Here is a 16,163-nt window from a genome sequence, read left to right on the forward strand (position 1 = left end):
GTTATCTTTACGCCTAAATCGAACACAGATGAAATTCCGAGTCATACTGTGGATAACACCACAGGAACGTCCGCAGCTTCCTACATCGTCGTTGTTGGCGTTCCGATCAGTGAGGACGATCAGCTGTTAAGCGATCCACTCACCCACACATCCGCGTGCGCGACAAGATTCTGTCTCTAACATGATCCAACCGCAACCACGCAAATGGGCGTGTAAGAGGTAATCAGGACAGTTCTTCTTTTGAAGGTAGTACCGACGAACGTTACGCTTCTTATGATCTTGATACGCTATTCCAGCTGTGACGGTATTACTGATGATATCATTTGTCCTTGTTGTCACCGGAGCACAAAATGTAATTTTACAAGCGACTTGCAGGGAGAAAAGGCTAATACGTGAAGACGTTAAGAGAATAAACTAGTGAATTAAGGCAAAAATGACCGCGTATGTATATAATCTTGTTTCTTCTTCGCATCTTTCTATTTTATTTTCAAAAAAACATCATTTCATTAAATTATAATTTTATATCAAGTTATAACAAATGCAAATTGTTATATTTATAATATATTCTTTGAAAATATTTTATAATAATTAAGCTAATTTTTTCAAAAAGAATTTGTAAAACTTGTAGAATATATTTTAATGTTTTATAAATGTAAATTGTGCTTGATTAAGCGATGTGACTGTGTGCACAATATCGGGATATGTAATGTGATAAACAGCTGAAGACATACCTTTTATGATAGTATCGTAAAAATAAGATGTAACATCTTTCAGTTGTAACTGTGCGAAAACATGGATAGTACTGTTTCGTAATGTTTATGATGACACGAAGCAGTTGATGTGAATCGAAAAATATAATTTCCTTTACTGTTGGTTTTAATGAGATAATTTATATGCGCAAAGCTACATGGTGTCGGGGTAGAATTTGAAACTTAAATATTATCATAAAAGTATCGAGTCCTGCAGCGATGGAAATCAAATTATAGAGACCAAGAAATCGCGACCTACTCCGAGTACATACTCATAAAATATATCTACGTTGAATTTTTCGTGCCATTAAAGTTACAACAGAAAGGCTCAATAAAAGAATATTACATCTTTAAAACAAAAAAATATCGAATGCTATAAATTTTAGTAACAATTTTTTTTTAAATTTGATTTCATCTTTCTTAACATATATGTCAAGTGTCAATAGTACTTTGCAATAGTAATAAATATTAGATTTTTCACATAATCAGATTACAAAAAATACACAAGTATTTTAAATTTATAAAATATATCATCTTATATCAAATTTACAAAATCATTTTATATCAAAGATATTATTAAAGGTATTATTAATAACAAATTGTGGAAAATGTTGAAAGATAATAAATGGTTTCTTCTCCCCTTTTTACAATGTTTCTATCTTTCTGTGGTCTTGCACGCGAACTAGCTATAAATGAAAGAATCATAATGAAATTAATGTACTATCCTTGCCCATCCCTAAACCGGCTCGACCCCGATCAAGATCACTAGTCGAATTTATGAAGCACCCCACCCATCTTAATTCCCGCAGCAGCGGAACAACAGAAGCAGCGGCAGCAACGAAGGGCCATGGTCACCGCGTAATTCACGCGAGAGAAAACGTGCGAGCGAGCGATTCGATCGCATTCGGCAAGCATTAAAGGCGAAAAGGCGAACGAAATAAAAAGTCTCGGAGTCGAGAGAGCGCACGAGTGAAAAGAATAAGGGCGCCGTGTGAGCCCTCCGGTAGCGTATAAACGTAGCGAGGCATAGAAGGGTCCGTGGCTGGGCGTTCTTTGAGATGGTTGATCGCTCCGCGGCGCGGAATCAATATTGTTGGATTGCTTCGATAACGCCTCGTAAATATAATAAAGCCTTCCAATCCCTCCCTATACCCTTGCCCCACGTAGTGTCTCGCGCAAGGCAGAGAAACTGTTCAAGAAGAGATAATGGTCGGAGCCCTGGGCATCCAATGGGCCGGTTGGTGGGGACACGTTGGGCTAGGGCCCCATCACAACCCTCCATCGCAACTCCTCGTCTCGCTCTATCCACATCGTTCTTCACTCTTTCTCTCTCTTTCTCTCTTTCTCCTTTTCTCCCTATCTGTTTTACTCCCTCTCCGTCTGCCTCACGGATCCCTCACCACGACGCGTCGCGGGCAGACTCGGCAGACCTGCCGAGCACCAGAAGAGTCGACTCAGTGAGTTTCAGCCCGAGCCGGCGAACGCTTGGCTCTCTCTCTCCCACGGTGCGCTCACCCGTACCGTCCATTCCCCGAGAACGTCCGTGACGATCCCCGAAGACTACTTGGTGGCTGTGTGTGGTCCCGGTCCTTTTTTCTTACCGGGTGGGATTCTGTGCGGCCCGATAACAAGGACGACGCGAGTCATCTACGATTGTCATTCGGGCAATAGCTTTTAGAGTGACTTATTCACTCTAACTAAAGAAGCTAAGTGAAACTGATTCCGATTTTGTAGTTCGCAGGCGCCTTGTAGTCGGCGGAGTCGGATGGCTTGCGGTGATTAGGATCGACGTAAGATTCTTAAAACGCGACTCTAATTTCAACAACGAGTGCACTTGTAATCTTGACCGGATTGTCATTCGCCTGCGGATTCCCACCGAAAGCACGTGTGGAGACTTCGACGACCGATACGGAGGATGTCACGCTCCATGGACCACCCCAGCTGCCGCGGCCGTCGCCGTGTCGCGGTGGCGACGACCCTGCCGGCGAACTTGTGGTGAACATCTCGCGTGTGCGTAATTCCCCTCGTAATTCTGCCGTATACCGACGTAGAGCGATATAGAAGAGCGACGTGGTGTGACTCTCGGTTAGTGTCATTGGAGAGTCAATGAGGCTCCAGAGAACGTGGAACGATCGCAGCGAGGCGCAGCCAACGTGGTCTTCGCAGTGAGATTGACCGGTTTTTTCGAGTGATATTTGCGGAAGGAAGAAATCTCGATGTTGTTGTTGAATCAATCAGCGTGTGATTTATCCGAGGAAGAATATCGCGTGAATATTGCGCGCACGTAGCGTGTTTTCTACGAGTGACAGTAAGCGTTTGATGTGCGTTGCCTCCTTATCTACGTTCTCACACGACGCCCATGGAAATTTGTGCTAATCACGGATTAATGCATGTTGGAAATTGCAGCATGGAGGACATAAGTGTGAGTATTACGTGTTACTTCTGTTTTATGTTCATAAAAGCGGAAATGGAACTTATAAGCTTTTCCCGCCACTTCCATTCGTCTTGATAATTAATTGCACAATTTCGTTCGATATGATTCGATATGCTTTATCGATGATCGCGATACCATAAATGCGAAGATTGAAATTCTATCAAACGTCAAATATATCGCGAAAATATTGATCAAATATCTCGTTCATTCTTTATTTTATTTTCAAATATATAATTGCATATTCAAATATATTAAAATTACTTGTTCAGATAATGCGAATATTTTATTGCCTATTATTATTTCATTTTCAGATCACTAGTGTTTTTGAAGAATTTTTTCGTTTTTATTTATATGATCATGAGAGTTTAATAAATCTTAATTAAATCACATTTACTTTAATTAATTCACTTACCGAGATAAGAATGAGAACTGAGATAAGAATCGACGAATAGAAAAGGAATAACGCGATATGCATTCTAATATAAATTCATGTCGAGCTTTCGTTCGTCTTTGCCACGCCAAAGGCGCCGTAGTAAAAATCGCAAAACAACGAACTGAAGTATGAGAAACGAGTTCGTCTACTTCGCCAAAAGTATCCCGAGATGGATCACCGTCGCATCTGACAGCCAGTGTATTAAGGCAGCGACAGACAAATTTCCGCCGGGCGGAGCGCAAAAAACGGCCTTCTCGCGGAGACGAGGATGGATTTGGTCGCTCGTTGCACCCCGGTCGATTAGTCTCGGGAGACACGGTAGCCGGTGCTGGATCCCCATCGTCCGGAGGCCGCGTGTACACACGCGTGCCCCGCGTGCACGCGAAGACGCGCCGAGCGCGCATCGAACGGCGAGCTTATTAGTTCGCATTGGCCGACTCTCACGCGTCTACCATACGGGACAATGCGCGGGGATTGCACATTGTTGTTTATATTTACGCGTCGCGGCATAAATCTTCGTTTAAGTCGCATTCAGCCGGCGTACGCTGAGAGCATGGCCGCGCACACATTCGCACACAACCGGCTGCGAACGCGAACGCGCGCGTATGGTTCGTCACGGATAACGCGCGGTCTTCATTAAACTTAACTTCTTTGCGTGCCAACCAGCCATTAAGGACACAGGATCGGCCTACGACTAATTTGTACTGTAAATGAGATCTCGAGAATCGTTACTCGCGTGAAACAACGTCATTCTAACGGTCGCAGCCCGCTGCTACATGATTATCGCTTTTGGTTGATGAATGAGTGAATTGCTAAACATTATTTGATGTTTATTTTTATCATCTTTTCTTTTCCAACTTGTTTCCATAATATATGAGCAAGTGCGACATAATTGATTTATCAAAAATTTAAATTTTGTAAAATTTATCAGTCTACACGAGATAAAGTTTTAAGATTGCTTTGGAACTTGAAAATGACGTAAAACGTATTACACATGTTTATACGAATAGAAAAACTGACAATATATTGCACAACGGGAAGTAAATTTTTTAACCAAAAACTAATATATATTTATAATTATTTTTCGCTAAATGTTTTCACGTTTTTTTTTAAATAAATAGTAATATTTTAATAGACTGAATAATTTAATAATAAGTTAGAAAGAACGGAGTATAATAATTATTAATTTCATTTATCAATCTATACATGTTCACTGATTATATTTGTTAGCGTTGCAAAAAGTTCATTAATAATTTACTGTATATAATAATATAAGTAAGTCCTAGCGAAAACAATGTTTGAATTGCTTAATATTAGCAAACGTTGATATTGTATATATAATATAGGGTATTTTATCCGGCTTAGTATTCAGCTTAGTATTCAACCTATTAATGAAGCACAACTACATTTTCGACTGAGACAATGGCCCTCCCTATCACCGTATCTCTGTATAGCGAATAATGCTTCCGAGATTAAGACATTATTTGCGAGATACACTTACATCGCGTGGCATTCTGTGTATAGTAATGACGGCGTACCGCTTTCGGGATTGTCTATGCGTACGCGAAAGAGAGAGACGGGCTGTGATAACTACCTTCGGTTTGCGTTCTCTCTGAAGCAATTTTCACCGACTAACTGACCTACCTGCTTATATGTGCCGCGATCAAGACCGCCCATCCTCGGAGCATTTATATCGCTGTAGCGGCTGAGAAGTACGGACGTATGTAATATTTTGCCTAGGCACGAGCATCGCTCGGGATATACAGCTATCGGTAAATTATGGCCATTAAATTATGAATATAGCAGCGTGCGCGTTTTACGAGAATTATTTTGCCATGTAAAGGGGAATTTATTCCTCGTGCGAACATTAATTCTTCGTGCGAATAATGGCAAGGTGAAGTGCCGAGATACAGACCTAGCGAATCGATCGTGAATCGAAATCATCGCCGTAACATCAGCGGGCACATGTAAGTTCGACATTTTTCAATGCGATTGACAAACGCGATTTCAATGCAGATAATTTACGCCGTTAAATCGGCTCGATCTGAACTTATCTATTAAATTATTATATTATTATATTATTATCAATTAAAGAATACGCGTTTCAAAAGATGGAGACTCGATCGTAATCGCCCCGTTAAAAGTTTACGATTATGTAACTTTATAGCATATTAAATTAAGAAAGTAATGGTCAATAATACATGCTGATTATAAATTATCGTAATGTCAGCAATCCTAGCGTGCCGCAGATAACAATGATACGAACATAATAGTACGATTCTTTAATAAAATAGAAAAATTCGATGTTGCAGCTTTTTCTCCAAAGTAACATAAATTATAGATACATTAATGAGATTCTACCGGTGATATTCACAACTTCAAAAGAAGATATAACTATTAAAATATCGTTAAATGGCAGGTGCGTTCTTAGAGATTGACATATTTGATCAGATCTATCAATCGCTATGCTTTGAATAGTTAGATGATTTCTGCCACAATCTTGACTGGTTACTTGACTCTATACACCACGTAATCTTCTCGTTTTTCCCGAAGAAAATTGTGGCGTATCGTATGGCTTCGATTACCTGCTGCCTATACAAACACCTTAGAGTGTACATACATGAACCCTTAGGATGATGCCCGAAGATGGATAGTCATGGAGAATCTGATGCAAATACATAAATTCTTAGCGCTATATACGATTATGTCTTCCCTCTACCTTTCTGGACCAATAAATGTTTTTCTCTGAGCTCACAAACAACATTCCACTCTAATTAAACTTCCACTCTAATTAAGAATCGCCAATAAAAAAAATGAAGCTAACAAAACGAGACAGACGCTTATATAGATAAAAAAAAATAGATGTTTGTTTTTCTAATAGTACAGCTTTTTGAAACATCTATAAAAATGAGCATATTATTATATTTTGGATTTTAAACATCTTATAGCATTTTGTCATAATGCTGTAGCTTCTTTCTTTTTTCTCGTTCTCTTCCTGTTTTCTTCACCTCCGTGTCTCGCCACATTCGGAATTCAGGTAGGGAGAGAGAGAGGCCCTCTCACGATTATCAAAGGGGAGGAGTCAGTGGCGCGAGGAAACAGCGTCAGCGGTCTTCGCGCCAGATAAATCTACGTCGCGATCTGCGTTCAAGAACGTCGTTATCTGCGTGTGTATACGCACGCTCGCTCGCTCGCTCGCGCGCGCGCGCGCACCTGCAGGCTTCGAATGTGCGTGCCCGATTGTACAGGAGCGAGCTATCGTCCATCGCGATGGAGGTTTCCGAAGGTACGTCGGACTTAACAATGTGAAGAGGCGACCATATGGACCAGCTGTTACTGATATCACCCTAACTCAAATTTTGTTTTTCATGGAGAAATGAGTTGATGAATTATGATAATGTTTATAATGTGGGCTTATTTCGCTGGAAAAAGAGATGGTATTTTAGCCAGATGAATCTAGTGACCGATATTAACTGACTCGTATTTGAGTGTTACAATTATACTGAATAGAAATTTTACATTGTGTGCGTGAAAGAAACGAAAGCAATATTTCATGACTGAATGCATGATATTATAATTGACCTATCGGAAATTACTAATTACAAATTAGGTGATTGTTTAAAAATAACGCATACATTAGGGGTGCAAGATATTATCGTATTTCGATATGAAAAAAATGATTTTGCTAAAATATCTAAAAATTTAGCCAGTAACACTTCAAAATAATGTCGTTAAACCGAGCGTTAAACTATCAAAATAATTAAGAACTTAAACATGGTGGATAATGCTACAAAAAATTTTGACATTTTACAAGCTTGTGCTTGTTCTTCATTATTATTTTTAAAGTCAAACAAAGTTATTTTCAGAGTGCTTTATTTATCAAATTTTTAGATACTTCAGCAAAAGCTTCTTTCCGAGAACGGTTAACTATTCTATTGTAGGTTACAGCAGCGAAAGTAGAAATACTAGTGATGTAGAAGTTGCTTTCGTCGGGAGTAGCTTTCATAAATAATGTATTTTCTGACACAGATGCGTAATCGATGCACCTGTATATCGCGCAAAACTCGTTGCGCGATTTACCTACTCCTGTCATCCGATTCGATTACCGTAAGAACCGGATTTCTGCATGATTGTCGAGAAATATGTATGTATGCCGACAAGGTGACTTTTGCGTCGAGTTGATACACGAGTCAAATCAACGAGTCGGAAATTCAACCGGGTACCTACCCTACCGCTTTCTGTAGTCTATCGTTGGACGAGTACACGAATCACCTGCTTATCTAATGCCGTCAAGACTACGTGACTACATGTTCTTGAGAGCACACATCTCGCATCTCATTATGGTCGTTGAGGCCTTGTAAATTGCAAAACTGTTTCTCGCGTTAGTGGATTTTACAATTCAAAAATAAAAATACTGCTTACTCAGAAGCTTACAAAGCGGACGTGTCGCGTGCTTTCTGAAATATTTTAAAATAAAAGATAAGAATTATTTTAGACCGCATGAGAAACACAATCAATATTAAAAATTAAATGCCTACAACGGTAAAAGCTGGATCTTTAATGCTTAAGGCTCCTGAGTCATTTCAGCCATATTAAATCGTGATCATAAGTGAGAAATGAAATCAATACGTTGATTTTTCTTGCATACTATTCGTAATAAATAAAAAGAATTTGGATGAAACGAAATGATAAGATCACTTTGAAATACTGTAAAAATTACTGAAATAATGTAAAAATTATTTTTATTCTCCTTATCTCCCCTGATAGTCGGTAAAGAGTCGAAAAAAATTCGTGAAGTGAAAATAGAGTATGCATGCACATTGAGTAAAACCTAGTAAACGCACTTTACGTGCTTTTTACGACTATTTACTGACTGTTAAGGGAAATAAGGATAATTTTTGTCCACTTTTACAAGTGTTTTAAAACGATCTTATCATTTCATTTCATCCAAATCTCTTTATCAAATAGCAAGAAAACTAATGTGTCGCTTTACATTTCTCGCTTATGACATTACGATTCAATATGGAGTGAGTACTCAGGAGTCTTAAATAATTCAATATGAGGGGGTGAGGGTTATATATATGTATATATATATATACTATATATGTGTATGCATATATACTATATTCATTAGTCATTCGAACTGGCGCCGAATTGGTTTTCCGGATTTATAAACGCAATTAAATTATTATAAAACAATAAACGATCTAATAAATGATTAATAAGGAGCACATTCAGACGTAAATTACGTTATAAACTAATGAAAGCTCTGTAGACTCGAAACGTTTTTATTATGTAGTCCTTATTTGAAATATATTTTAATCTAAGATTTGAATGTGCTCGTTATTGGTCGTTTATTACATATTATTTTATTGTGCAAACTTTCGAGCCTTATATTTTATTTATTATTATTAAATTACTATGATATCACGAAATAAAAGACGCACAATTTCTTTGCGACAGTATCAATTATAAAACACTATCCTCGTTCGATACTTTTCACACATCTGTTGTTTTCCTACAAACACTGAATATCGAACGGAAGCCTGCGAACCGCAGACATATTTCATCCTCGTGCCAAGCTTGCAAGACGTTTTTACGTTGTCAGCTGCTGCGTTTTCCTGTTAGCAGGCGGAGCGATGTCTAGTTTGGGAAACTATCGACACTGCGGGAGAGACAGGGACAATGAAAAGTGAGTCATCGGTAAAATGTGCGACTCGACCCGACGTGTACTCAAGTTTCCTCCCTCGGGGACTCCAGCTAATTGGCAGTTACTTTCCATCCCGAAGTCTACTGGCGTTGGCGTTATACGCAGTAGGCGCGCATGCATATGTATGTATCGCGACGTAGCTTCCCTGGAAATTCTTGGTACGCGGATTTACGCGATAGGATGCCCCTGCGACCCTAGGTTAGCAACGACGAGAAAGGCAAAGCACGGCGCGAGAGACCTTGTTCTAGGTTCTTAACAGCGGGATACTATTCGACGGGGAGAGTAAGAACGGCAAAGTATTTACAGTTTACACCCCATTCGTTGCGTAAATGATCGTGAGTGCTTAGGTCTTACCGAGGACGAAAATTATCCTGTGTTTAAGATCATAAATTTGTGCAACGTAGAACGTATGCAGGCGACATAACGAAGGCATATCGTATTCTGAAATTACTTTCAATGGTAAGTGGCATAACAGTAATAAAATTGTGTTACTATTAGACTCCGTTTTGAAGTAACACAAGAAAGTATCAAATTTATCCAGACTATCATTTTTTTTTAAATAAGCAAAGAAGGTCAAAGCAAATTTTGATATCTAATATTTTTGTATTAATTTTTACAAACTTTGATGAAGCAAAGTATGCGCTGTTAGTCTTGAAACACAGTCCTAAACTGAAGCTGGAATTTACACAAAAAATATTATTAGGCACCAAGATTCGCTTTGATCGAATATAATCTTCTTTGTTTTTCTGAGTTTCTGAATAATGTCTGCTTACATTACTTCAAAACAAAATATTTAACGTATATTAACAATTATAACATATACAATTTTATTACTTGTGTTAATATTCGCTTATTTGTATTGAACATTTCACGTCAATTTTCATTTACCACTGTTTACCCAGATTAAATTAGTATGCCAAGGTTAGAAGAACCATAAATTAGCGTACTTATTCAAACTGTCATTTCAATATCGTTAATCGAATTGTATGTAACCGATCACTCGCCGGGGCTTGTAAAACTGACAAGATCGTAAACATTAGGCGCGAGCAATAAATTTTACAAACGCGCTGCATATTCATATCCGTCACACAGTACCGTTCGAAATTCTTTACGCGCGGTTGATGGCGCTACACGGTTGCTGATCATCGCAAAAAGAATATCCCTCCTAAAGATGAATCCGGAGGCAAGAAGTCTCATTACCTTCTTCTCGAAATTTATCTTCCTCGTACAAGACAGCGCGGTCGACACGGCTGGATCGTCCGACGTATTACGCGCGAATACTTATTCGCGTCATTATCGGTACTTAATCATCGGCGGAAAAACAGCTATGCCACGCCTTTTGCCCACCTCGACGATGGCAATCGCAAGTGACTTTACTGTGCAGTCTCGCCGACTGAAAACGCACCGTTTATCGAAATCCTCTCAAGAATTCGACATCGAGTATCTCTCGTACCTTAATTAAAATAAAATAGAAGGACTTCGAGCGACACGAGGAAAGGAAGAACTAGCGAAAGGATGCTATCCAGGATTCTCTCTCTTTCTCTCTCTTTACTCTCTCTTTATCTCACAGGAGGCGAGATGCGCAGCGAATCATGCATTATGTATAATGCGGATATACACCCGAGTACCGAACGCCTAGGTATATTTCCTTGACTCAAGTAACGCGCCGCGCAACGTCGGTACCTGTATTTATAGAGGTACGCAAATTGGCTGCAACCGCCGCGTCGAAGCAACGCAAATGCCTCGTCGGCGCGGAATATGCAAGCCATCATCGTGAAATCGACTTGCTGCGCTCTTGCTCCCGTGGCGTCTCTGCTGAATAATTATAATTGTTAATCGCGGATCGTTGAGAGTGCGTGAACAAAAGACTCCTAGAAGCGCTAATCTCGATGTTACATTTATGATTTTTCCTCCGATATCATGTAATTATTAATTATTAAGAAGCTTCGCATTTAGTATTACGAGCTTTCCGATTATATTAATTTTATATCTCTCTTATTCTATTTCTCGAGAAATGATATATCTCTATTTTTTAGAAAAAAAGTAAAATATTGATATTATACGTTTTCAGACATATCAATAATTTTGTTAGCCATAATATATCAGAAAAAGTTCAAATTTAACAAGTGAAATTTACAAATTTTATAATTTATATATAATTTATAAATCAAATTAATAATAGTTATATATTTTAATAAAATACTTGACGATTGAACAATGAAAATTAAATATTTTTTAAATGATCAATAAATTAATAACAAAATATGTTAATATATGTTTAAACTAAATCAGCATTCTCGAGAGACATTGATATTACTATTTCTATTATATATACATGGATTGATAGCAGCTAATCAAATGCACTCTTATTGAATAGATATGATATTATATTATCGCATATAATGTAATTATATACATGCATCATATGTTGCGTGTATTTTAAAACTAGTATTTACACATTAATTTGTACGTAACGTCACGCGAGGTAAAGTCATAATATATCCTGGCGCCAAAGAAATATTAACTGGCTTTAAATTGGGCGAATGAAACAAGGTTGAATAATTTCGCAACATGTATCGCGTGTTACAATGCAACAGTCCAGACCAAAAAGAAGAGAAAGCATGTTCACATTCTCGTTTCTTCCATCAGAAAAATATAGCCATTCGAATATCTTGCACGAAAAGTTCTTATAATCAACAGATCATTTATACTTCAATCTTCAGTAATGATCCATTTATGAAAATTTTTTCAGCGATTATGTATGTAATAAAGATAAAGAAAACTTTTATGCATGATACGACATTCTGATACGCAATTTCATCGGTCATTTCATTTCCGGTGGGCGATTCTTCTTGCAACATAAATTCTTTATATAAATGGATATATCGAATTCTGTTATAGCAACCCTTCTGTTATTGTCATCCCACGAAATAGCATTGATGTACCATTGAAAGTTAACTGTTTATAGCAAGCGCGAATTATTATCGTGAATACAAACGGTGATAAATTTATGGAAGATTTGGGAAAAATTGCGAAATAGGACTCCATTGTTATTGTTTCACTGCGGGCGAAACCTACTTCAGTCTATTCAGCTAGCAGATCATAATTTCTCATGCATTGAGTAACATCCGTGAATATTCACTGCGTACTTGAATGTTTTTCACAAGGTGATGTTTCATTGTATCTCTGGCACATATATATAATAAACACATTTGAATAGATCGCGTATGTAGATAATGTAATGGTACGAAATACGAAAGCAAGGCGGCAGTGTGTGGTTTGCTATCTAATTATATAATAGTAATATGATTTATTATCATATGAATGTTATTATTATAAAGTATTTTGTATAATGTAACATTTTCGCGCTATATAAATTAATTTATGTAAAAAATAGTTTAAGTAATATGTTTTCCATTATCATCAAAAATATCTATTGTGATTAAAAACAACTGAACATCGATATAAAAAAGTAGAAACATTATTATTATAGAGTTAAAAAGCTATTATTCTCATGCAAAAGATAGTGTTGATGTAAAAGTTTAGCTGTTAGATACAGATTTGAAAATAATTATATAGGATGCTCAAATTATGGGGTTGCAAAAATGTCAAAATTTTTTGTAACATTGCCCATCATGTCTAAGATTCTTGTGTAATTTGATGATTCAACAAAAATACTTTCATCTGTATCAACACTCAGAAAAAAATTGTTCACTTAACTAAATTATTTTAGTTCGTCTTTATTTTTTTCGTTAAGAGAATATATTTAAGTTAAATATAATATATTAATACAAACACTTTATCGAAAGAAATAAAGATATGTTAAAGATATACTAAATTAATTTAACCAAACGAACAATTTGTTTGTATTTAAACTTTTACATATTTCAGCAAAATTTTTTCTATGTTCTTAACTGAATAAATTTTATATTTTACTAGTTTATATTTCATTTTATTTAATACGACATTGCCTCGTTTCTGATAAAGTATTAATAAAGTTAACACTGAAGTGACGATTAATTAGCAATCTGTCGCAAATCATACCATAACGTTATCAGATATCCAATTTTCCATCGACAATTCCGCATCACTCAATCAAGTCTACATGTTCAGAACGTGCACGCACTAGATTGAATGCACATGCAAGGCGATACTCGTCAAGGTTAAACGTTAATTGACCGTCGCGAGCACGATATGCGATCGGCATCAAAACGACGCGGAATTATTAGCTGTATCGAGTATAAAATTAAGACGTAGACTGAGCTCAGTCTCTTTTCTCCCTTTCTCCTTTTTTTTTTTCATTCTCTTTCTTTGCTGTAATTCTCAGTACATGCGTAACCCTGTATTAGGGCCGTTACGTGCATAAATTCTCTTTCTCTCTTTCTCTCATAATCGATATATGACTCGCCAAAGCGAGCGTCGGCAGACCCTGAAGTCACGGTAAGCACGCGACATAAATAAGAAGTAACTTCGCTTTCCCGCCCCTCCAACTTGATTCGCTTCCCCGTCCTTTCCTCTCGCACACGTACGTACGCTCATAGATACGCGAACTTCGTGATTCAACCCTTGCCTCACCATCGTGACGATAAATGCCCTGGCAAAGACCCTGCCCTTTACTTCGTTAACCTCTGGCACAAGTATTAGCTGAGGCGAGCAAGTAAGACGTAACGGAGACGATAACTATGTCGTCAACGAAGAATAATATTTCAATGTTTTAAACACGTCCTAAGTTCTAATATGTGTGCAAAGTTACGATATAATATAAACTGATTATAAATTGTTATAAATACATAACACTTCTATGCTTCGATTGCAATAGTAAAAAATTAGTAATCGCAAAATTATTACCGATTGAAAGATTCCGAATCAGTTTATATTGACACACTTAATAGACATAAATCAGCACGCTAATGTAAACAGAATCAGGTCCCAATATATATAGAGGATTAGTGCTTTTTATATGCTAATTTGTTGTTCTAATCTAAATTTCATTGCTCTAACTGTTTATCAAAAAATCATTTTAATCTAACTGTAGTTAAAAACTTATATAAACTAGTGTATATTCAAAGCACATAATTAGCACAAAATTACAATATAAGTGTTTTTGAGATACTACCCGGTACAGGATTAAAAATGTAACTTCTGCTTCATCCGAACAAGCAATTTAAGACTTGTTCCGTCAAGAAATTATTGATAAGAAACAGAAACGCATTCTTTGCGCATCTGAAATCGTCAATTCGAGCATTTTATGATCACGATGATTCAAGAGTATTTCACCAGAGCGCTTTGGAGCCGTTCCCCACGAAGCTAGATTTTCCTCTACCATAAGTACGTCATATATACGATAGTTGCATGGCTCGCGGCATCAATCAGGAGAGAAAGAGGAAAACTGCGCGGCACTCCACGGTCGTATCGCGAAGCCGCAGAGTGCTGCACTCAGCACTGGCTTGGTGGCCGCAGGGTGGCTGATATTCTGCTCGCTCAAGGTAGCCCTTGGCCCAGCTTAACTAACGCCTAACTCGACTTAAGTACGAGCCGGCTCGCATAAATGCAGGCAGACGGTTTGGTTGCGCCTCGCCCCTGACATAAGGAAGTCCGTCTCTCGAAGGTGCTGGTCAGCGTTGCTGCTACGCTAATCGCTTGCACGAAGAAATCAAGCGCCTGGTGCAACCGCGCCGTTCTTCGGTGCCGGGGCGCTGCCGCTAATTTTCCCCTCATTATAGTTGGATGCATTCTACGGGGCCCTTGCCGCCGCGTTGCGAAACTCGTTAGTGCAATTGCGAGCCGGGTGAATCGCGGCTCGCGAACGCTCCGGGCGGGACGCCCACGTGCGTAATGGCTGGTAGAGTCAAGGCTGTGTCAAGTGCGGCTTTAAAAAGGAGAGACTGAAATGCACCGGCGAGAGTCGGACTCATTGTCGAAGATTGATATACATTAGATACCTTTATAAACGGAGATCGACATGGATGTGAGGTCGATCCGCGGTATGATTAAATTACAGCGAGCAAGCGCGAAGAGTTTTAATGAATTCGAAATAAGATATCTGCGAGTTGCAGAAATAATTTCGACTTATTGGATTGGAACAAAAGTTTGTAGCACTACTTCGCTACATTTGTATCGGGTCTACAGGTTTACTAAAAAAATTTTAGTAATTATATCATTCCAGCAAAATTTATGTTCTTTATGAATCTGTATTTTAAATTGCAGTACGATGATTTTTAACTAAGTTGTGAGTAATTAAAATGTTCATTTTATTTACTTTATTTCCGTAGTAATAAAAAAATCTTAAGAACATTTTTGAAAAATAATTTTGTAAGGAAAACTTTAAACTTTCATTAAAATTATTTACCGCAGGTATTTCCGACAAATAATTCTGTTCAAAATTATAATTCAAACATCATGATAAGAATATTATACTGAAGGATTATTTTTACAGTTGCATTGCACGATTTCGCTGATACGGGAATCATGAATTGACCCTTGCGATATATTATCAAGCCACGCTAATGATTATTTAGTAATTACGGCGGATGATTACAGAGTTTTCGGCGGCTGCGGCTGTGGCGGCGGTGAATGTAAAGTTGCGAGAACAGGATGAGTTTATCGTCGAGCTGGCAGCTTGATAAGTAGGGCATTATCTTCGCGTGGAAGACCATGGAAGACTCACAAAGATTGATGATCGACTGCTTTTTTACCGTGCATCTCGGTAATGAGCCTCGAATCGCGTAGATGACACGCGCTCTAATTACATTCATTCTCTATTGCACGCGTTGTGCGCACATAACGCATACGTCCGGATGTGATTTATGTCGCATGCGGGGACTCTCTCTCTCTCTC

General features: G+C 38.0%; 1 protein-coding gene across 1 annotated transcript in view; it reads left to right on the forward strand.

Moving 5' to 3' along the window:
- The first annotated feature begins 3,108 nt into the window (after window positions 1-3,108).
- The window catches only part of LOC105622812 (TSC22 domain family protein 1), a 78,759-nt gene continuing 65,704 nt past the window's right edge, over window positions 3,109-16,163 (forward strand). The window contains exon 1 of the mRNA XM_012204223.1: window positions 3,109-3,171. Coding sequence (XP_012059613.1) covers window positions 3,109-3,171 — 63 coding nt within the window. The remainder of the gene's footprint in view (window positions 3,172-16,163) is intronic.

This window comes from Atta cephalotes (assembly GCF_000143395.1).
Source record: "Atta cephalotes unplaced genomic scaffold scaffold00049, whole genome shotgun sequence".
Lineage (NCBI taxonomy): Eukaryota > Metazoa > Arthropoda > Insecta > Hymenoptera > Formicidae > Atta > Atta cephalotes.